Source organism: Myxine glutinosa, chromosome 7, assembly GCF_964187855.1.
Source record: "Myxine glutinosa chromosome 7, kmMyxGlut1.1, whole genome shotgun sequence".
Taxonomy (NCBI): domain Eukaryota; kingdom Metazoa; phylum Chordata; class Myxini; order Myxiniformes; family Myxinidae; genus Myxine; species Myxine glutinosa.
The window spans coordinates 60,649,344-60,673,395 of record NC_136267.1 but is presented as its reverse complement, the minus strand read 5'-3'; the positions used below and the strand labels follow the sequence as shown (position 1 = coordinate 60,673,395).

The window sequence follows — 24,052 nt, the reverse complement described above, 5'->3', positions numbered from 1 at the left end:
TCTTTCACGAGCCTCGATTCAGTATACAAAAAACAAAACAAAACAAACAAACAAAAAAAATCACATCGGGCATCGCCGGGTATCCTCTCTTGTTATATAATCTATCTATAATTCCAGTAATCTCTGTCTGTACGTTTGTACGTTTGTACGTTTGTCTGTGACCGCTGTTTCTCGACAACCACGGGTCCGATATACTTTTAACTTGCCAGGTATATTGCTGGGGACCCGAGGATGTGCCTTTTCAAGGTTTCATATTAATCGGACAATTACTTACCGAGCTATGTCCAAAAAACGATTCAACCAATCAGAGAGCAGCGAACGATCGCGTGTGCCGAACGTGGCGGGCACACTCTGCCTCGGATGGCACATTTGAGAGCGTATTCATTTATTTCACGTTTGCAAACTATGTTGGCGTTAAACTATGTTTTACAACTAATAAAAACGAATTTGCGATTCATTCGCTTTCCTGCGCGTTTGTGCACGCGATGGCGATTTCTTTACCAAACTCCGGAAGCCGTTCGCTTTGGACCAAACCATTGCATGTAAATAGAGGGGGGGGATTGTCACCACTCGCAAGCCGTTCGCTTTGGACCAAACCATTTCATGTAAATAGAGGGGGGGGGATATAATTTTAGATATAGATATAGTACGGGCATGCCCTAGTAATTAAAAATGAAGGCAACACCATAATGTGCGCAGTTGTAGCTCTTAGTTTGAGGACAAGTAATGGACATGAATGAATGATTGATGGAATGCTTTGGGACACCACGCGGGGTGGATTAAGGACACGCTGTGTGCGCCATTATGTCTGTTACAGTGCAATTGTCTATGTCGTGAGTTTGTACAGCAAGTGGGGTTGAAAATGAACTCCAAGCTCCTCTGTCTATATCGGCCTTAATCGGGGATCGGGGTTTGTACCCACAGGGTTCGGGTGGGAACCCTCGAGAGGTTAAAGGTCAGGGGTATTTGTTTGTGAAAGCTTATCACGTGATCTTTCAGCAGGTGGACATCTCTTCCACCGTCAAGTGGGAACAACCAGTCGAGACGTGAACGTCCAGTGCACAAACGAACATGGAGGCACACGTGGCACACCTATACCTGAGGTAACGACAAGGTAGAGGAAAAGTTCGCGGGCGGACACCGGGTCGAGTGAGGCGTCCGATCGATATATGTTATATAAAAATCCTGTGAGAGACCGAGCCACGTAACAGCCTCTCATGGGCACGATCCGGGCTTGTGGCTGCGAGTTCGGGCAGACAGGGCGGCCCCGGGGCCTTCGTACTCCAACCCCCGAATAAACTACGAGAGAGTGCGGGATGAGGACACCGCACGGCGCAGGGAATGGCGATCCGTGATGTTTAAACACGACGAGGAGAGACAGCCGCGAGTTGCGAGAACAATGCAGGACGAACACCTGAGGCAACTACAGGAGGAAGAAGATTCCAGGTTCGAGGTAAGGGGACACGTGGTCTCGCTCCCAAACTACCACATACAGTGCAGTCGCTCGGAGAATGGTGGTTTTACATGTGAATCTACAGCTATCTATAGATTGGTGTCTTGTGTCCTTCCCTTTGAAAAGTACGGACGGATCGAGGATTTTAGAAGCGTGGGCTTGATCGTGTTTGGTTTGGTAGCGGAGGGCATGGCGGGGGGAATGGGGGGAGAAGGCATGACGGGGGGAATGGGGGGGGGAGGGGAGGGGAGGGCATTGCGGGGGGAATGGGGGGGAGAGGGCATGGCGGGGGGAAGGGGGGGGAGAGGGCATGGCGGGGGGAAGGGGGGGGGAGAGGGCATGACGGGGGGAATGGGGGGGAGAGGGTATGGCGGGGGGAATGGGGGGGGAGAGGGCATGGCGGGGGGAATGGGGGGGAGAGGGCATGGCGGGGGGAATGGGGGGGAGAGGGCATGGCGGGGAGAGGGCATGGCGGGGGGAATGGGGGGTGGAGAGGGCATGACGGGGGGAATGGGGGGGAGAGGGCATGACAGGGGGGAATGGGGGGGGGGGGGAGGGCATGACGGGGGGAATGGGGGGGGGAGAGGAGAGGAGGGGAGGGCATGGCGGGGGTAATGGGGGGGGGAGAGGAGGGGAGGGCATGGCAGGGGGGAGAGGGCATGACGGGGGGAATGGGGGGGAGAGGGCATGGCGGGGGGAATGGGGGGGAGAGGGCATGGCGGGGGAATGGGGAGGGGAGGGCATGGTGGGGGGAATGGGGGGGAGAGGGCATGATGGGGGGGGGAGGGGAGGGCATGGCGGGGGGCATGACGGGAGGCATGGGGAGCATGACGGTGGACTTGGGTGGGGGGGAGGGGAGGGCATGACGGGGGGAATGGGGGGGGAGGGGAGGGCATGACGGGAGGCATGGGGAGCATGACGGTGGACTTGGGTGGGGGGGAATGGGGGGGGAGGGGAGGGCATGGCGGGGGGAATAGGGGGGGAGGGGAGGGCATGGCGGGGGGAATGGGGGGGGAGGGGAGGGCATGATGGGAGGCATGGGGAGCATGACGGTGGACTTGGGTGGGGGGGAATGGGGGGGGGGAGGGGAGGACATGGCGGGGGGAATGGGAATGGGGAGGGGGGAGAGGGCATGACGGGGGGAATGGGGGGGGGGAGGGGAGGGCATGACGGGGGGAATGGGGGGGGGGAGGGGAGGGCATGACGGGAGGAATGTGGGGGGGAGGGGAGGGCATGACAGAGGGCATGGGGGGGGGGGGGAGGGGAGGGCATGACAGAGGGCATGACGGGAGGCATGGGGAGCATGACGGTGGACTTGGGGGGGGGGCGACGGGGGGGGGGGGGATGACGGGGAGGAAGGGGACATGGACATGGCGGAGGGCATGGCGGGGCTGGTAGCAGTAAGAATAGGGCAGAAGAGCCGGGGGGTGGGGGGAGTGCAGGGATAACTGAGAAGGGGGCAGGAGAGCCGAAGGGGGGGATGCAGGGATAACTGAGAAGGTGGCAGGGGAGCCGAAGGGGGGTGCAGGGATAACTGAGAAGGGGGCAGGAGAGCCGAGGGGGGGGGCAGGGATAACTGAGAAGGGGGCAGGAGAGCCGAGGGGGGGGGGGGCAGGGATGACTGAGAAGGGGCAGGAGAGCCGAAGGGGGGTGCAGGGATAACTGAGAAGGGGGCAGAAGAGCCAAGGAAGGGGGGGGGGGTGCAGGGATAACTGAGAAGGGGGCAGAAGAGCTGAGGGGGGGAGTGCTGGGATAACAGAGAAGGGGGCAGAAGAGCCGAGGGGGGGGGGGTGCAGGGATAACTGAGAAGGGGGCAGAAGAGCCGAGGGGGGGGGGGATGCAGGGATAACTCAGAAGGGGGCAGGAGAGCTGAGGGGGGGGGGGGAGGTGCAGGGATAACTGAGAAGGGGGCAGGAGAGCCGAGGGGGCGCAGGGATAACTGAGAAGAGGGCAGAAGAGCCAAGGAAGGGGGGTATAGGGATAACTGAGAAGGGTGCAGAAGAGCCGAGGGGGGGGGGGTGCAGGGATAACTGAGAAGGGGGCAGGATAGCCGAAGGGGGGGGGGGGGTGCAGGGATAACTGAGAAGGGGGCAGGATAGCCGAGGGGGGCGCAGGGATAACTGAGAAGGGGGCAGAAGAGCCAATGAAGGGGGGTGCAGGGATAACTGAGAAGGGGGCAGAAGAGCCGAGGGGGGGGGGCTGCAGGGATAACTGAGAGGGGGCAGAAGAGCCGAGGGGGGGGGGTGCAGGGATAACTGAGAAGGGGGCAGAATAGCCGAGGGGGTGGGGGTGCAGGGATAACTGAGAAGGGGGCAGAGAGCCGAGGGGGGGGGGGGGGTGCAGGGATTAGAGTCCCTGTATATAGAGAGTTGTGGCAACTCAAATTTGGACGCCATTTTGTGTCTAAGTGTGTCGGATTAGATATACATGTCCATTCGCGATATGGGGTGATATATTCTAAACCTGCTAAAAAAAAATTTACTACACATATTTAGTCTTATTATTACATACAGGTGATATTTGTTTTGTCAAAAACTCAGCTATTGCTGTGAAAAAGAGCTGTGTGGTGATATTAAAAGTGGTATGGCAATGCATATTACAAGCCAACACTGCATATAAGAGCTAACATTATAAGTAAGACAAACCAATGCTGTCGTTCTCTGAATTTTAATAACTTTTAGAAAGGAGTGTGGGCATATCCAATATTTTTTAAAGGGTGCCGAGAGCAATTCCGGTGTAGGACTTCCAGCCGACATATAGTCTAACACACTTAAAACAAATTCTGTACGTGGTATTGCCATATTTTTGACTTTTTATTATTTTGTTATTTTTTTATTATTTATAATTTTTATTTTATTATTTTTATATATTTTTATATTTATATATTTATATATATTTTTTATATATATTTATATTTTTTATATATTTTATAAAATTATATAATATTTTATATTTTTTTTATATAATATATTATTATTTTAATATATATAATATATATAATATATATATATATATATATAATATATAATATATATAATAATATATATAATATATATAATATATATATATAATATATATATATAATAATATATATAATATATATATAATAATATATATAATAATATATATAATATATATATATATATATATATTATATATTATTATATAATTATATATTATATATAATATATATATATATATATAATTATATTATATATAATTATAATTATATTATATATAATTATAATTATAATTATATTATAATTATATTATAATATTATTATATATTATAATATAATATATAATATATAATATAATATATAATATATAATATATATAATATATATTATATATATATTATATATATTATTTTATAATTATATATATATATAATTATATATTATATATATATATATTAATATTATATATATATTATTATATTATATATTATATATATATATATTATATAATAATAATATATATATTATTATATATATAATAATATATATATAATAATATATATAATATATATAATATAAATATAATATATTTTATAATATATTATTTTATATAATATATATTTATATTTATATATTTATATTTATATTTATATATAGTATTTTTATATATTTATATATATATATATTTCTGACTTTATTATTTTTATTATTATTCTGACATATTTCTTTTCCATATTTCTGACTTTATCACTTGGAAATCTATACATCTTAAATTTCCCAGATTGGTTTGAACAACCAAAAGCAGAACTAGTCATTTTGTTTGGCAATAAACAACATTCCCGTACCAAGCTGACGTTCACGCACGGTGAAGTTAGACACAAAATGGCGCCACGAAATCACGTGACCAGAAATCTCGGGTCAGCGCATGGCGCAACTCTCTTTATATAGGGACTCTAGCAGGGATAACTGAGAAGGGGGCAGCAGAGCCGAGGGGGGGGGGGGGGGGGGTGCAGGGATAACTGAGAAGGGGGCAGGGGAGCCTGGACTGGAGGTATGGGGCTGGATAGTTCATTAAAAAAATGTTGTTGAGGTGATCCTGGTTTGGTTTAATTACCTCCGCCACCAAAGGTGGATGGAGGTTATGTTTTCACCACTGTCTGTTTGTTTGTTTGTCCGGTTGTGAACAAAATATCTCAAATAGTTGTGGACGGATTCAGACGAAATTTGGCAGAAATGTAGCGTATGTCACAAGGACTAAATTATTAGATTTTGGTGAAGATCCGGATTCGGATCCGGCTACTAGAATTTTAAAAGTGATTCTTCACCATTGGGAGATGGGGCCAACCAGGTGGAGGTATGCTCTGCACTGAGTGTCATTCTCGTTAATGCAGTGAGTTTAGGTGATTCCCGTGGATAAAAGGGTCTCCAGGGTCTTAAAGGGTCTTCGAGGTCTTCCAGGTCTTAAGGGTCATCGAGGTTTTAAGAGTTTTTGAGGTCTTTGGAGTATAAAGGGTCTTCCATGTCTTTGGGGTCTTTGAGGTCTTTGGAGGCCTTAAGGGTCTTTGGGGTTTTAAGAGTATTCAAGATCTTGAGGGTCGTTGAGGTCTTTGGGATCTAAAAGGTCTTCCAGTTCTTTGGAGTCTTACGGGTTTGCGGGGTTTTAGGGGTCATAAAGGTTTTGGGGTCTTGAGTGTCTTAGGAGTCTTTAAAGGCTTAGGGACCTTAAATGGTCATAACGGTCTTCAGGGTCTTAAGAGTATTTTAAGTATTAAAGGGCCTTAGGGGTCTGCAAGGTTTATAGGGACCTTCGGGGTCTAAAAGGTCTAAAGGGTCTTTGTGGTATTTGGGTTTTAAAGGGTCTTAAGGATTTTCATGGTCTTTTTTTTTTTTTTTTTTTGTATACAACATCGAGGCTCGTGAAAGAGTGAACATTAATCACACAGAAAGACAAACAGACACATAAAACAAATAACATCGGGAGCGGTAGACAAGATGGGGAGAGAGGGGGCAGGACACAAACACAACATTTGAGAGCAGGGACCGAGAGACATGGAGACATCGAGAGATCTGTGGGAGGGAGGGCTTTAGGGGGGAGGCATGTGAAGGGGGGGGGGGGGGGTGGGAGAGGTATAAACATATGGACACTGCCAGGACTTCCAGGAAAGAAGTTGGAATTTCAAACAAGGTGGATCTGGGGTGAATTAGTGGGGGTAGAAAAGATCAAGGTTTTGGATGGGGGAAGATAAGAGATGGTGGTTTTTTTTTGTATACAAGATCGAGGCTCGTGAAAGAGCGAACATTAATCACACAGAAAGACAAACAGACACATAAAACAAATAACATCGGGAGTGGTAGACAAGATGGGGAGAGAGGGGGCAGGACACAAACACAACATTTGAGAGCAGGGAGATTTGAGAGCAGGGTCTTATGGGTCTTTGGGGTCTTAAGTGGTCTAATCTCTCAAGCATGTAAAAAGCATGTGAAAAGAGTCTTAGGGGTCTTTAAATGCTGAGGCGGTGGATGAAAATACCCTTTGGACAATCCCTGGGTCGGACTTGGTCTGTGTGCCAAATTTGGTGGTTGTCTGCCCAGCGGTCTTTGCAAAAAACATGAACAGACAGACAGACACACAGACAGACATCTGACGAATTTTATTTATTTAATACTAGCAGAAGTACCCGGCATTGCCGGGCTGGGGGTTGGGAGGCAGGAGAGGCAGGAGAGGGAGGGGTGAGGAGGGGAGTGGAAGGGGGTTCATCACCTTTTCGTTGAATATGTGCTGTTGAATGTGCCGTTCATCACGTTTCTGAGTTGAGTGTGATGCCGATCAGGAAGAAGAAGAAGAAGCCATACCACTAACTTCGTACACTTCCGGAATGGTTTGATTTATTTGTTTTCAAATGTCTGGTGATTGTTTTGTATTTATGTATGTGAATGTGTACTAATTGTATATAACTGTCATTCATGAAAAAAGGCTTAAGCACTCTTGTGTGATTTTTTTTTTTTAAATCCCCAAAAACTAACTTTTTTTTTTGCAGAATTTGTTTTTTTGCCTAAAACACTCCCAATCATTCACTGATGAACCTCTGAAAGTTTGACGAAGATCCGTTCAGCCATCTCTGAGAAAAATGGCGACACACACACAGACAGACAGACAGACAGACAGACAGCTCTCTTATATAGTAGAAGATTATGCAATGACATTATCGATCTGTGATCAATATAATCAGCTGGTTGAATGAGAAATGCTTATTTGGAAAGGATAAATCTGGTTCGATCAAGGGGGCTACGGTGGCCGGTGGAGAGAGTTCGTTAGAACCTTCGAACCTCACCCGGATCCGCCAGTGCAAAGTCATCGATCAATCAAGTCGGGCATAAGGATACAACAACAACGTACGACTTGACCCGAATAGATGAGTATACGAGTGACATGTGCTCATTACAAACAGGTTACTTACTGTATGACCGGCTCTGCAGGATTGACACGCACGCACTGATCGTTTATCTTGTTCTTGATTACCGGTTTCGTCCGGCTTTTTACGTCTCATCACAAAGACCATTGTGAAATGCGCACTTTGGCCGAGGATGAGACCGTTTCGGTGCAATTGGTAATAAAGAGAAGAATAAAAAGTTTTTTGGGTAACGTTTGTGTTCGGCACTTCGTGTTCGTGCGTTCGGTTTGTGTTCGTGCGCTTCGTTGGTCGAGCCGGACACGGTCAGCAGCCTGGCTGGACTGTTTCTTTAAAATGAAGAGGTGAACCTCACGTCACACATAAAGAGAGGGATAGAAGGAGAGAGGGAGTGAGGAAGTGAGGGAGAGAGGGAGTGAGGAGAGAGAGGGAGTGAGGGAGAGAGATAGAGAGGGAGAGAGGAAGTGAGGAAGAGGGAAAGAGGGAGAGAGGGAGAGTGGGTGAGAGGGAGGGAGAGAGGGAGAAAGAGAGAGAGAGAGGTACAACATTACCTGTGCTCTCTCTGGAGGGGAATGGAGGGAATGGGGGTGGGGGAAGGGGGGGGAGAGAGGAAGAGTGGGGAAGAGGATTAGGGGAGAGAGAGAGGAATGAAGAGGGGGAGGAATATAAAGAGGGAGGGAGGAGAAGGAATGGGGTGGATAACAGTGGAAGGGACAGTGGAGTTGAAGCGTGGGAGTCTGAAGTGAAGTGAAGTGGAGTGGAGTAGGGAAGAGGTGAGGGCCGAGGGGGGAGGGAGAAAGAGGAAAGGGGCGTGGAGTAGGGTGGATTGGAGAGGAGAAGATAAAGTGGAGAGCAGGGGAAGGGAGAATGGAAGGGAAGTGGCAGAGTGGAGAGCAGTACTCGTGGAGTAGAGGGGAGGGGCATGAAAGGAAGTGGAATGTAGTGTATGAGAGGAGTGGATGGGTTGGTAAGTCGAGAGGGGAGGAGAGGATAGAAGAGTGGCGTAAGCTCGGTTGCCGTGGGTGTGCGCCGATGGGGGGAGCGATCGGGGTAGAGGGTTGAGAGTATTTGCTGATAGGGGTGATGAAACATCCGCACAGTTTGCATTAGCCCAGTGAATGTCTTCGATCGAGAGTGGAACTGCGAGCTGGAGTCGTTCAAGCTGTGTGTCACATCGAAGTGTTCGTTACAACACCAGCCAACCGGTAGATCTGCAGTAAAAGGGATAGAATCTGTGTGCTTTTTATTGTCTCTTCTCCATCACTCTTTTCAAGCATCAGCAGATCTCCAACGGCCTGCTCGGGAATGGAGTGACCCGCTGCTTTGGTGGGTGGATTATAATTCTTATTATACATATGCTATCTTCATTGTGATCCATAATTTGGATTACCAATGAAACTGTCACATTTGCTTCATTTAAGCCTGGTGTTGGCTTAAGATATTTGGATCTTGAGTTTGAGCCCCTGTTGTGCTGTTGAATTAGCACCAGGTGGGTTGACTCAGCCTGTCATCCTTCTGAGGTCAGCAAAATGAGTACGAGCCATTCTTAAAAAAAAAAAAACAGAAAATAAAAGAAAGAGCCATTCGAGTATCCTGCGTCGGAGCGGCGGCCCGCTCAGGATTGTACCCAATAACCTAGGAAACTGCTTTGGCAGCTCTATGCATCTGAGGATTCAAAAGGAGTGGTCTTCTTTTCTTTGCTAGATTTATATTCCACCTGTAATGTTATAACTCGCCGTACTTGTAGTTGTATTCGTATTTAGTGATCGTCACCCCTCTGAGAGGGTCTTGCCAAAAAGTGAATGCGATCTCGGTTTGTTCATTGCTCACCCTACAATCCTCGTTACCCATGAAATAAGTAAATTAAACTTCCTGGTTTTGTCTCTGTGCCTGCCTCACTGTTCTCCCCACTCCTCCTTTACCCCCCCCCCTCCTCCCTCCCTTCTCATGTGAAATTAAATAAATGGCAGAGATTGGGTTCGTATCACAGCCAATGAATAAACTGGTTGATTACTTTTTTTGTATCCCTTTTTTTGTATCCCTTTTTTTTGTATCCCTTTTTTTGTATCCCTTTTTTTGTATCCCCTTTTTTGTATCCCCTTTTTGTATCCCCTTTTTTTGTATCCCCTTTTTTGTATCCCCTTTTTTGTATCCCCTTTTTGTATCCCTTTTTTTGTATCCCCTTTTTGTATCCCCTTTTTGTATCCCCTTTTTTTGTATCCCCTTTTTTGTATCCCTTTTTTTGTATCCCTTTTTTTGTATCCCCTTTTTTGTATCCCTTTTTTGTATCCCTTTTTTTGTATCCCTTTTTTTGTATCCCTTTTTTTGTATCCCTTTTTTTGTATCCCTTTTTTTGTATCCCTTTTTTTGTATCCCTTTTTTTGTATCCCTTTTTTTGTATCCCTTTTTTTGTATCCCCTTTTTTGTATCCCCTTTTTTGTATCCCCTTTTTGTATCCCTTTTTCTGTATCCCTTTTTTGTATCCCTTTTTTTGTATTTCAAACTGCATTTTCTTGTATTATAGTACTTGATTAAAAAAATTTATTTGATTGCAGTTCAAATGGAATTCATCTATTTAATGTTGATCTTACTCCCGGAATATGAGCAGATACATTTTCCATGAATTATCTATCATTCCATGCTTCGAGGAAACAATTCTTCTCAAGCTTAAAAAACCTTTCTTGCCAGGATTCTCCCGATGGACTTTGCAGACACTCGGTTTAACAGCTGTGAAGTTGTTACATGGGCCCTTCTTGAGCATTTTCTTGGACAATCTTCTTGTGTAAAGCACATTCATGGGTCGAAGACGTAGTTGTTGACTATTCATGATGTGATCATCCACATGATGTGCATTACATTTATGGCAAAATGGAAATCTGACATTGGAAATCGTATCTGACATGGAAATGTGAGAATTTTTTTTGAGAAATCTGAGAGTTGTGATTTTGGAGAAAAATATTTTGTTTGTTCATTCGGTTCGACATCTGGGTTCACTTCCCATCTCGACTACAAACTGTTTGATCAGTGTTTTGCAGGCAGATGATAAGTCGGGTGTCCCACTTGCTAGCATTAGTAAGTGGATGGTAAAGATCCCATGATGTCTTGTGGGAAGAGTCGGCGAGTTACTGTCAGTATCCTGGACAAATTTCAGTCAAAAGTCAACGTTGGCCAGCTGGTTCGTGAAAGACTTAGTCCAACGATACTTGCTCGACGAACTGCTGTCTACAACATGGGTGTAAATGATAACCACGCTGTATTGAATATACTGGATCTACACAAGCAGTCGGCATATTTTTGCTTCATGTATGCAAGCTGAGTTTTCTTTTTTCAGGAGCGATCAAGGCAGTGATCTGGCTAATACACCGCCCAAATAAAGGGATGAGTAATTTGTATAATAAATGAAGGTTTTTGTACGTAATTAGCCCGAGTTCTCAAGGCTGAATAGTGCATGTGTGTGTACGTGTAGCGCTATTCCTGGAGGTAGTGGCCTTTACAAGTCATAATATAATAAAATGTGTCTCTTTGCATGAAAACCATAGACATTGGAAATTCTCATGATCATTCGAGGTGTTTGTTGTTTGACTTTTATACACTCCTGCACCACTTAACCAAATTAGCTTAAACCTGCAGCTTTTGCTCAGGGGTGAAAGAGTAGAAAGGGGAGTGAGACAAGGGATATAAGTGCGAGTGCATGAAGGGATTGAGGGAAGTGAGTGATTGGGTTGAGTGGAAGTATGCGAAGGTGTAAAGAAGGCAGTGGGTAAAGGAGAACAAGTGGGAGTGTATGAAGGGTTTGAGGGAAACATGTGAAGGGATAGAGGGGAGTGGCAGGAGGGGTTGCTGAGTAGATACATTAAAGGGAGTAGGTTTGCAGGTGTTAGCTGCATTGGGCCGTGTGGTATATGTATGTATGTATGTACACTACAAAAGTATGTTGACACCTGAACATCACACCCGTATGTGCTCATCGAAAATCTAATTCCAAAATCATGGGCATTAACATGGAGTTGGTCCCCCCTTTGCTGCTACAACAGCCTCCACACTTCTGGGAAGGCTTTCCACTAGCTGTTGGAACATTGCTGCGGGGATTTGCTTCCATTTAGCCACAAGAGCATTGGTGAGGTCGGGCACTGATGTTTGGCGATTCGGACTGGCCTTCTCTCTCTGTCTCTCTGTCTCTGGCTCTCCTGCATTTACTAAAAGTGGGTGTGTGAGTTATCTTGTAACCATATATTTTGGCAGATTCAGCAAAGTGCAGTGTTTTGTTTTGATAATACACCAGGGTGTTCCAAAGAGCTGCATGTTCACAGCACAAGCCAAAACTTGTAATGGAAACCAATGTCATGCTATATAATGAACACCAATGGCAAAGTGTGCGTGAAGGAAGCCTTCTCATGTCTGTAACACAGAATAGTTTGGGATTATGTTAAACCCTCTTGAAACGATGGAATTATAAACCTCACTTTTATTACATTCTTATATTCCTTGTACCCTTCGAATAAATACCTTCCAAAAAAGGATGCAATGGAATGTTGTGTGATGGGAGGGGATGAGATGGGGGTAGAATGGGATGTTTTAGCAGGAAAGGGAATGGTATGTGATGAGAAAAGATCTGGTATGATGTGTTGGGAAGGGATGTGATGAGATGGGGTAGATTTGGATGTGTTTGAAAGAATGGGAAGAGATCCCAGCTGGTACACTACCATTGGCCTAAAGTTTAAATTTTGTCAATGTTGGGCCTACGTTAGTTTGGTCACTAGGATGTGGTGTGATTGCTGCTTAGGAAGAGATGTGATTGGAGGGGGTGAGATGGTATGTGATGGAAAAGCATGGATCTGATAGGATGGGATGGAATCAAAAAGGTTGGGGTCAGAAATGGAATATGATGAAAATGTAGCTTTGAGTTGAGCAAATAAATAAATTGCAGAATATAATCAGCCTCGTGTGGGATTGAAAACAAAATACTTGGTTCGGTGTTGAAGTGTTTCAAGAGGGCATCAGTTTTTTGAAGCCGACATGGAGGTATTGTCAAGGCAATGTTGGCCATGAGTAAGGTTTAAAGATGGGAAAGTGCAGTTGTGATGCCATCGGGCGTGGATGTGGAAGAGATGTTCTGCAGGTCATCCAGAACACATCATCTTTCTATTTGAGGGAAAGGTTCATGCTGTGGAAGTGCCCATCGGGCGTGGATGTGGAAGAGATGTTCTGCAGGTCATCCAGAACACATCATCTTTCTATTTAAGGGAAAGGTTCATGCTGTGGAAGTGCCCATCGGGCGTGGATGTGGAAGAGATGTTCTGCAGGTCATCCAGAACACATCATCTTTCTATTTGAGGGAAAGGTTCATGCTGTGGAAGTGCCCATCGGGCGTGGATGTGGAAGAGATGTTCTGCAGGTCATCCAGAACACATCATCTTTCTATTTGAGGGAAAGGTTCATGCTGTGGAAGTGCCCATCGGGCGTGGATGTGGAAGAGATGTTCTGCAGGTCATCCAGAACACATCATCTTTCTATTTGAGGGAAAGGTTCATGCTGTGGAAGTGCCCATCAGGCAGGGATGTGGAAGAGATGTTCTGCAGGTCATCCAGAACACATCATCTTTCTATTTGAGGGAAAGGTTCATGCTGTGGAAGTGCCCATCGGGCGTGGATGTGGAAGAGATGTTCTGCAGGTCATCCAGAACACATCATCTTTCTATTTGAGGGAAAGGTTCATGCTGTGGAAGTGCCCATCGGGCAGGGATGTGGAAGAGATGTTCTGCAGGTCAGCAAGTTCACACCATCTTTTCATTTGAGGGAAAGGTTCATGCTGTGGAAGTGAGTAGAATCAGTAGATATCCTTTTGGGAAGACAAGTTACTTGGCAGTGGTGACATTCTTATGATCTGGTGGTTGCGCATTGAAAGCAAGATGTGAGAATTAACTGGTGGAAAAGGAGAGTAATCAAATAAGACACAAGTGTAAGACAACAGAAGTTGCCGATGGAGAACTGAACAATATATTTGGCATTATAAAGGAAGAATTACCGTAGTCGAAATTATGGTTCCCCAAGTATGTTTGTATTTCGTTTTTGTGACTGCTAAATTATTGAAGCTTAGGCTGGTTAAATTTTTTTTCCTGTTTATCATCGCCGCCCGCCCCATAAAAGTCATCCGCCTCTAAAAATTTTTTATTTATTTTTTGCTCGCGAAGTCAGTAAAATCCGTTCCCGCTCAGTGGAACAGGTTCGAATTTTGTATGTGCTCGCGTACTGTCTGAGCCAAGTTACATGTGCTCGAACTTCGCCGATCTGCAGGAGACCAATGAGGCAAACGTCTTCAATAATGTCTACGCCAAAGCCAATCTCACATGCAACGATGCGACAGAGAAGCCATACGACACGGCTGGCTATGAAGATGTGTGCTATTTGTGTGGCTGTGTTGAGGAGCTGAGTACCACAGATGAGTCATATCCTATATGCAGTACCTGCGGTAAGAGTCGTACTGCCGAGAAGAGACCCACTCGGAAGTTCAAGAAGTAGTTGGTATTCTGAAGGAGAACCCAAATATCATCGGCAAACGGGAGAGCCTCACGTGATAATTATTGCTGTGGATTTCTAGTCAAAAATTAAACGAGCGCTGCACTACATGTAGTAGTAGGTGATGATAGATAGATACATCTATGAGTGCTATAATAGCAGTAGCTGCTGATAGATAGATACATCTATGAGTGCTATAATAGCAGTACCTGCTGATAGATAGATACATCTATGAGTGCTATATTAATAGCAGTAGTTGCTGATAGATAGATACATCTATGAGTGCTGTAATAGCAGTAGCTGCTGATAGATAGATACATCTATGAGTGCTATAATAGCAGTAGCTGCTGATAGATAGATACATCTAAGAGTGCTATAATAGGAATAGCTGCTGATAGATAGATACATCTATGAGTGCTATAATAGCAGTAGCTGCTGATATATAGATACATCTATGAGTGCTATAATAGCAGTAGCTGCTGATAGATAGATACATCTATGAGTGCTATAATAGCAGTAGCTGCTGATAGATAGATACATCTAAGAGTGCTATAATAGGAATAGCTGCTGATAGATAGATACATCTATGAGTGCTATAATAGCAGTAGCTGCTGATAGATAGATACATCTATGGGTGCTATAATAGCAGTAGCTGCTGATAGATAGATACATCTATGAGTGCTATATTAATAGCAGTAGCTGCTGATAGATAGATACATCTATGAGTGCTATAATAGCAGTAGCTGCTGATAGATAGATACATCTATGAGTGCTATATTAATAGCAGTAGCTGCTGATAGATAGATACATCTATGAGTGCTATAATAGCAGTAGCTGCTGATAGATAGATACATCTATGAGTGCTATAATAGCAGTAGCTGCTGATAGATAGATACATCTATGAGTGCTATATTAATAGCAGTAGCTGCTGATATATAGATACATCTATGAGTGCTATATTAATAGCAGTAGCTGCTGATATTTAGATACATCTATGAGTGCTATAATAGCAGTAGCTGCTGATAGATAGATACATCTATGAGTGCTATAATAGCAGTAGCTGCTGATAGATAGATACATCTATGAGTGCTATAATAGCAGTAGCTGCTGATATATAGATACATCTATGAGTGCTATAATCGCAGTAGCTGCTGATAGATAGATACATATATGAGTGCTATAATAGCAGTAGCTGCTGATATATAGATACATCTATGAGTGCTATATTAATAGCAGTAGCTGCTGATATTTAGATACATCTATGAGTGCTATAATAGCAGTAGCTGCTGATAGATAGATACATCTATGAGTGCTATAATAGCAGTAGCTGCTGATAGATAGATACATCGATGAGTGCTATAATAGCAGTAGCTGCTGATATATAGATACATCTATGAGTGCTATAATCGCAGTAGCTGCTGATAGATAGATACATCTATGAGTGCTATAATAGCAGTAGCTGCTGATAGATAGATACATCGATGAGTGCTATAATAGCAGTAGCTGCTGATAGATAGATGTATAAATGCGACCCAGACATCCTTTTGATGTGGTTAATGTCCTCTTCCATGTCTGCCAAACTGCACAATATGCATGTACCGGTACCATGAAGTGATATTTCGTGGCGAGGAATTCTAGTCAAATATGTATGAATGTTATGGCAATAGCTGCTGATAGATACATGTATGGCAACCGGACATTATTCTTAAAAGCCGAAGTTTTGGTCTACCATTGTTATATGTGTCAGCAAATATTAAAAGTAAACAGAACTCAATGTGACATAGGTTTCTTTATTTTCTTTATTTGAATCGTATCAGTGCGTACATACGAAGGTTTACTAGTTTAGAAATCATAACATGATTCATCATGTATGGCCGATCAAGTATATTTAAGAAAAAAACATATTGTGCGTTGAACAATCCATTAAAATTTCACTCTGAAAAAAACCACAAAAAAAAAACCCTCCCTCCCTACCCACCTTTTTGAAAAAAAGTGATGATAAACAGGATTTTTTTTTTAACCAGCCTTAAGTTATGGTATGATCATGGAAAAAACTTACAATACCTGTAAATATAATTTAGAGTAGATTTTTAGAAAACTAAAATCAGCCATCTGGTGGTAGTGGAGAAAAGGAGGTACGAGGATGATGCCTGCTGGGTGGATGGAGATAAATAAAGATGTTCAACGGTGGCATTGGAGGAGCAGGGAGATGTTTGTGGGCGGGGAATTATGCGGGGTGGGAATAGTGCAGGTAACAGTCATTGAGTGAGTGATGGGGCGAGGCTCTGGTGTCAGAGGTGAGTGCTCGAGGGAGGGTGGGGCATGTGCATGGGCGTGGCAGGGGCGAGGCTCTGGCATCGGACGTGAGTGCTCGAGCGAGCGAGGGCGGGACGTGGGCGTGGCAGGGGCGAGGCTCTGGCATCGGACGTGAGTGCTCGAGGAAAGCACATGGCGAGATCGAGGTTCTGAAGATAGGGTTATGCTGAGCGAGTTCCTCCATTGGTGGTGTTGTTCCATCCCATTATCGGCTCACCTGTCACTCCTTTCACTCAGGTCCACCCTCCTCATTTGTTCCTGGATTACAGATTTGCATTTCTCTCATTGAAGGTATGAGCTTAAACCTGAGGCTGAACGATATCGACACACGCTGATTTAATAGGAAAGATTAATAACAAGTGCAGAGGATGTATTATTTACGTAATGCTGTAAATGTAAAACTTAATTTACAATTTGCAAATAATGATAAAGAATTAATTTGTTATCGTTAATTTTTTTTTTTCACAGAAGGGGATATCTTCCCTCTCTCCGCTGCCCCTACCCTTTACCTTCCCTTTGCTGCCCCTGCCCTTTACCTTCCCTCCGCTGCCCTTGCCCTTTACCTTCCCTATGGAACACACTGTCTTCATCCTCTCTCCATCCTCTGTCCATCCTCTCTCTACCCTCTTTCCAGCTTCTCTCTCCAGCCTCCCTCCATCCCTCTTACCACTCTCCCTGCCTCCTCCAACTGGATTTTCATGAACATTTAATCAGTTTTCCCTCTGATGTATACTGTGTGGCTTGGGTGCTGGCTCTTTGATGTTTTTCTGTGAACGGTACGATAATATCTAATCAATCAAGCACATGGCATTATTTTTGTCCCCCGTCGCACCGCGGAGCGAAAGGGGGACTATGGTTTTCCCCTCCGTCCGTGCGTGCGGGCGTGCATGCGAACGTGCGTGCGTGCGTCCGTGCGTGCGTGCGTAAGCGAAGGACCGAATTCTAATTTGGTGTGTGGGAGCAACGCCAAAATCCAAGATGGCCGCCGCCATGTATGTCTGACGCCATGTATGTCTGAACCTTGTGAGCGGAATATCTTGAAAAATAAGCGAAGTACCAACGTCTAATCTGGTGTGTGGGTGTATCGAGGCACAAGGAAGAACGCTATTGAAAATTGGGTCGCCACTTCGAAATCCAAGATGGCCACCGCCACGTATGTCTGAACCTTGTGAGCGGAATATCTTGAAAAATAAGCGAAGTACCAACTTCTAATCTGGTGGGTGGGTGTATCTAGGCATATGGAAGAACGCTATTGAATATTGGGTCGCCACGTCAAAATCAAAGATGGCCGCCACCATATGTATGTCTGAACCTTGTGAGCGAAATATGTTGAAAGATAAACGAACTACTAACTTCTAATCTGGTGTGTAGGTGTATCTACGCATAAGGAAGAACGGTATTGAAAATTTGGTCGCCACGTCAAAATCCAAGATGGCCGCCTTGCGTCTTCCACTTTGTCAACTCACATCATTTCACCGACGGGGGACCTCGGCATAACGCTTGTTTAAGTAGATTTGAAGTAAATATCAAGTGGATATTGAGCAAAAAAAAAAAAAAATGGTGCTCAAGTGACATCTGCAAAATGTTGAGATAAATTTGTCTTTCTTGTTGTGCTGGGCCAGACTCGCTAATCCTATCTCTGGTTCTGTGTCAGTTCAACTGGAGGTGATTTGTCCATGCGAATCGCAGGTGATTAATCCCCGGCGATTTAAATATTTGGTGTCACATGCGGTGTCAAAATGGGCATAAACTGGTCATCTATCCCAGGTGTTTATCAGGTGAATTCTATAGGTTGTTCGCACAAGTTCATTTGGAGTAAATCCGAAGTTTTTATTGCTCAGAGCTGTGTAAATGCAAGATCGCAAGTCAAAATTTCAAAATATCCTCGACTTGGCTTCATACGGCACTTCCAATATGACGTATTTTCGCCCCAGATTTCCCAGCGTGCATGCTACAGAAATCCCCAGTTCACAAATTCAATCAGGGTGGCCTGGACATATGTAATGCCTGCCAGATAAGATAAGAATTGTAGAATTTAATGACTTAAAAAAAACTTTTAAAGAAGTCGAAAATACTTGTAAACATACCTGCCAGAAAGGGGTGTGCCTCTGCACAATGAAACAGTTGGAGAACTTCCTGATCGACTTGTCCAAAAAGTTGATATCATGCAGTCCATATTACAAAAACACCCGGCGATGTGGTCCCGGGAAAGGCCGAAGGTTCGTAGACGGGCACTCTACCTAAACCTTCGAGCTTTTAAACTCTGATGGAAAGGTCATAGCTGGGGCTCGTCGATCCACAGGGTAAACTTAAAATAATGATATAGGAGGTGGGGGAGAGGAAGAGAGTGGTGGGAGTGGGAGTTGTATGGACTGTGAGTGCCACTATAAATATACTGTATATTTTTTAGGGCCAGAAGAGAAATTATACTAGATTTTTGCATATATTAGTAAAAGGGGGAGTGTGTGTGTGTGTGTGTGTGTGTGTGTGTGTGTGTGTGTGTGTGTGTGTGTGTGTGTGTGTGTGTGTGTGTGTGTGTGTGTGTGTGTGTGTGTGTGTGTGTGTGTGTGTGTGTGTGTGTGTGTGTGTGTGTGTGTGTGTGTGTTGGTATATGTCATGCCTATTATATCCACTGCCACTGCCAGCTTGTACTAACAGGAAATGGAACGAATCTGAAATTCACGGATATTTCTTTTATTTCCTTTATTAGAAGCATCCACTCCCTACGGGGGCGGCCATGTCTCATCTTAATTATTATATCACAACTTTGTTTTGTAGGAAAATGCAGCCAAATAAAAGGAAGAGATATTTGCAAACTTTTATAGCCTACAATATTTAACGTGACCTTTAACCTATGTGTCATGTCATTACTCAGTCTTTCTGGGACCCAAATATTTGTCAAGGCCATATCACTGGAGTTCCTTGGTTGCATCTTCATTTGTGATCCTTACTTTTTCCAGATCATATTGACACTCTTGGGGTCCCTTCACCTCACTCAAAAAGGGAGACAGAGCCTGTGACACCCTTATTCTAGATCATCACTACCGCACACAACACTGCCTCTCTACGGCATACAGAAACAGGACAATTTTAGCCTAAACATGACCTCCTTGTTACAGGAAAAATTTGACTGACTGACATCACCACATGGTCCATGCTGAGGTTTTGCATTCTTCTAACGACTCTGAATCTCACACGTAACAATGTTTGTAATACCTGTATTTTAAAGCATGTTTTTAGTTATAATGATGGGGACCCCATCACAACAATCTGGCCACCCCCCCAGAACCAAGAACCTAGTGCTCCTCGTGGCATTGTTGTGTAGCTCTGTGGAATACTTCTCCCTACTTTGTCCTGGAGTACCCATATTCTTTCTTTTTAATTATTTTTGTTATTTATTCTTTTATTCTTTTTATTCTTTATTTCTTTTTTTTGTCCTGGAGGTTTATTCTTTTTTTAAAATTTGAACATGTTGCTATTGCTTTATTACTTACTATTTAACCTTTGCAATTTCCCTGTTGTGGTGGGGCAGCAACCTTTTGACTTTGAATGCGCACAGTTTTCCCAGCGCAATGAATAATTATCAGACTTCAGGTTGCTGTGCAAAGCAGTTGTTAGGCTGGCAAGAACGCACTTGGTAATATAGGGCTGTAGAGGCCAATCTATTAGGATTTGGTGAGCACCCAGAGGCCCTTTTTATTCTTTGGCTTAATGACACACCCAGTATGTGCAACTTGCCTATCACCCTATCTCATTTTGTTTTTGGCCATTTTCAAGAAAGACTCGGTGTACAGCTAATCTGTTATCTTTCATCATGTTACTGTCTTTCCTTTAATATGTATATAAGGGGCATGTATCTTGATGTTACAAACTTTTAAAAACTGTCACTTCCTTTTATGCTATCACTTTTTCACAAATTTAGATGTTTTACATCAACGGAAACAACCCATATCATTTGCTGGTCAACATCATTTCGGATTTGCTGCACGTAATTTTGAGCTAGAGTGTGTAAATTGCATTAATTCTAACATTGATGATGTTGTTTTGCTGCGTAGAGGCTTCTACTGTTAGAGGGATGTCTCGGCTTCCTCGAGCTCCAAGTTGCGCCATTATTTTCCCAGGTGATCATCTCAGATTTTTGCTGGGAAAAAAACCTATGCTTTTATGGGCATAACATCTCTGCAAAATATTTTTGGGGGGTTATGAACACCTAAAAATAGGTTCCCATGGGTTTCCTTTTTTGCGCACTCACTATTAACATTTTTGGGAGGCTTGTACCTTGCCACTTGGATAAAGATGTGCAAAGCTGAATTACTTTGAACCTCTTGAAGTCCTCTTGAATAAATTGGTCATTCAAACTTTTGGGCCTCACCATCAGCCATGGTCTTTCTGGAGCGAACCACATGACTAAGTTAGCCTCGAAAGGCAGTCGCCAATTCGGCATCCTCCCTCAAGCATTGTCTTTCTGTGGCACATCTGAATTTCTTGCCGGGGGGAGGGAGGGAAGGTTGGAAGGGGTTATGTCCATTACCTGACCCTGGTACCCCCAGCACGTATGCAAAATTTGTTGGTGATTGTTGAAGGGGTGTGGAATTGTATAGAAATCAAAGAAAAGTGACATGCACATGCACACGCACACAGGACCTCCTCATCCTCATATACGTGTGCGTATGTTTATATACAGTGCCCTCCATAAGTATTGGAACAGCAGAGGTAAAATTTGTTATTATTGCTATATATACTCAAGAAATTTGGATTTGAGATCAAAATATGAATATGAGGCAAGAGTACAGAAGGTAAGATTTTATTTCTTGGTATTTCTATGGATATAAGTTTTACCATTGTAGACCAATAGCACTTTTTATGTTCAGTCCCCCATTTTAGGTAAGCATAAGTAAGCCGTCTTCTTGCCCTCCCCTTGCTCTCATTCAATTCAATTTCAATTTATTGTCCACTTAAAAAAAAAATGCAAAGTTTACATGTCAAAAAAGATTTGCACTCCATAGAATTACTAAGTTTAATCAAAGAAAATTGTACTTATAATTACTTTAAAAAATGTATAAAACATAAAAAGTAAACAAAACGGCACAGCACAACCACGGCTCGATATCATATAACAAACAAAATGACATTTTCCTCCAAATCTTCCTCTATTTTGCTGTTATGTAAACGAACTGTTGGTGTGTTCCCTTCCCTCCTCTTTTCTACTGCACTTTTTGTTCTGTTACATCCTGGTTTGTTCTTTGTTCCAGCTCATCCACAAGCGTCCACTCTGTGCAGTATACCTACAAAAGTACCTTTTGTCATTTTCCAATTACAGGCAGGTCAAAATGCATTTTGCGTTGTGATATTGATTTTAGGTTGTTGGTGATTCACATGCTGAATGGAAAAGGTGGATCAGACTCAGCAATGGTTGCTAGAGTGAGATGTGCATGGGAGAAGTTTCGGGAACTGAGTGGCGTGCTGACGAGGAGGGGAGTGTCGTTGAAGCTGAAGGGAAAGGTGTATGCTGCATGTGTGAGAAGTGTTATGATTTATGGGAGCGAGACATGGGTCATGAACGTAGAGCAGCAACGAAGGCTGGAAAGGGTGGAAATGTGAATGGTTCGGTGGATGTGCGGAGTATCGTTGAGAGAGAGGAAGACAAATGATGAATTGCGAAAGATGATGGGAATAGAGCCTGTGATGGATGCTGTGAAGAGAAACAGGTTGAGATGGTTTGGTCATGTGTTGAGGAAGGATGAAAGTGACTGGTTGAGTAGAATGATGGAAATGAATGTAGAAGGAAGTAGAGGACGGCGAAGACTGAGAAAGACTTGGCTAAAGGTGGTGGAAGAAGAAATACGGGCAAGGGGGTTAACAAGGGGAGATGTAGAAAATAGGGCAAAATGGAGAAGATTGTCATGGGGCCCGCAAGGCTATCCCCCGCTCTAGCAGGGAAAATGGCCTTAAAATGCATGTTGTGGTTGTTGTTGTTGTTGTTGTTGTTCTTGGTGATTCACTGGGTGTCCATACACATGGTGGGGAAAGGAGGGATGTTCTTGTGTTCTTGTTTGTGTGTCCCTGTTGTTGAAAATATAGCATTTATGATATATTCAGATTCATTTTTTTTGTACCACAGACACCTGTATAATAATGGAAAATAGTCTATAATTGAAAAACAAATATTTGGCCACCAGAAGATTTAATCATTGGTGTTGGGTGCCATTTTAGTCCAGTCAAAATGTGAATGGACCCGCCACTAATTGCAAGAGAAACGAAGTAATACTTTTCTGAGACCTTGATGTCTACTAAATATCTGCCCAAAATTATACTTAAATATATTGAGTGGAACATGGTTTTTCAGGTCCTTTCTGATTTGGGAACTTTTTGGACTACTGCAATGTTTGGAAATTAATTATATGACAATATCACTCTTAATAATACACCAAATCAACTCTAAATTATTTATTTAACCATGTTTGAATACACTACCACAACTATTTGTACCCATGTCCTTCTGTCCGTTCACAATATTTAACACGTCACTTCGTCTCTTCCATGGTCACTATCATCAGCATCCTCGAAAACGTCCACTGATTCGTCTGCATTTGCACAAATACCTCTGCACTCCCTACATGCAAATGTGCAAGGCAGCCCAAGTTTCTGACAACCACAACGTTTATCACTGCAACCACCCTTGCAAGAACACCTAACCAGCTTTAGGAGATAGTCTGGTGCTGCAGCGAGGTCAGAATGCATAGGGATCATCCTGGTGTCCATGATCCTCCATCCCCAGTCAAGCGGGTTGAGTTTGTGTCCTTTCCACTCCTGAACCTGTTGGAATACCCGTAGGCTGTGATATTTGGAAGCTGAGCTCGTGGGCGGAAGTACCCGTGGGTGCAACGATGTTTTGTTTGTTGTCACCTTAGCATGAAATTTTGCTACCCTCAATTCGTTCAAATTGTCTGATGGTTTGCCTCCATACACACAAACCATTGCTCTGTCTCCTGCAGCAATGACCTCATCCTGTGTTGACTCTTTATTGCCGAAAATTAGGGCCTCTTGCTGGAACATTTCATTGTCCTTGAACAGTTTGAGTCCAGTGCCTTTGCCGAGCCCAAAGACACTTGATGTCGTGTCGCATCGCAGGTACGCATGGATTAAGAGAATGTTTTCACAGACAGTATCACCCAGAGCCTCTCTGACTTTGCCAATGTCCAAGTATTGTCTTGGATTCAATGAACCCTTTTTCGGCTCCGACATTAAGTAGAGAGTGTGCGCAGTATTCTTGCGAAAATAGTAGCACAGTAGTATCAACAAGTCAGTGTCTTCGCCAACAAGAATAGTGTTCTGGATTTTGAAGAGCTACAAACTGCAGTTGTTTCTATGAGTAGGTCCGCATCCCCACTCGCATGA

General features: G+C 43.7%; 1 protein-coding gene across 19 annotated transcripts in view; it reads left to right on the top strand.

The window, feature by feature from the left end:
- Window positions 1–759: 759 nt before the first annotated feature.
- LOC137414453 (growth factor receptor-bound protein 10-like) overlaps window positions 760–24,052 on the top strand; it is a 248,558-nt gene continuing 225,265 nt past the window's right edge. The window contains exons 1-3 of one of the 19 annotated variants that reach the window (XM_078781795.1): window positions 1,321–1,453; window positions 20,710–20,775; window positions 21,907–21,978. In XM_078781795.1, the coding sequence (XP_078637921.1) occupies window positions 20,730–20,775; window positions 21,907–21,978 (118 nt within the window). In that variant the 5' untranslated portion in view covers window positions 1,321–1,453; window positions 20,710–20,729. Of the gene's footprint in view, window positions 1,454–8,472; window positions 9,150–16,715; window positions 16,946–20,709; window positions 20,776–21,906; window positions 21,979–24,052 lie in introns of those variants that run through there. The other 18 variants (XM_078781793.1, XM_078781796.1, XM_078781811.1 and 15 more) reach the window with 18 other exon arrangements.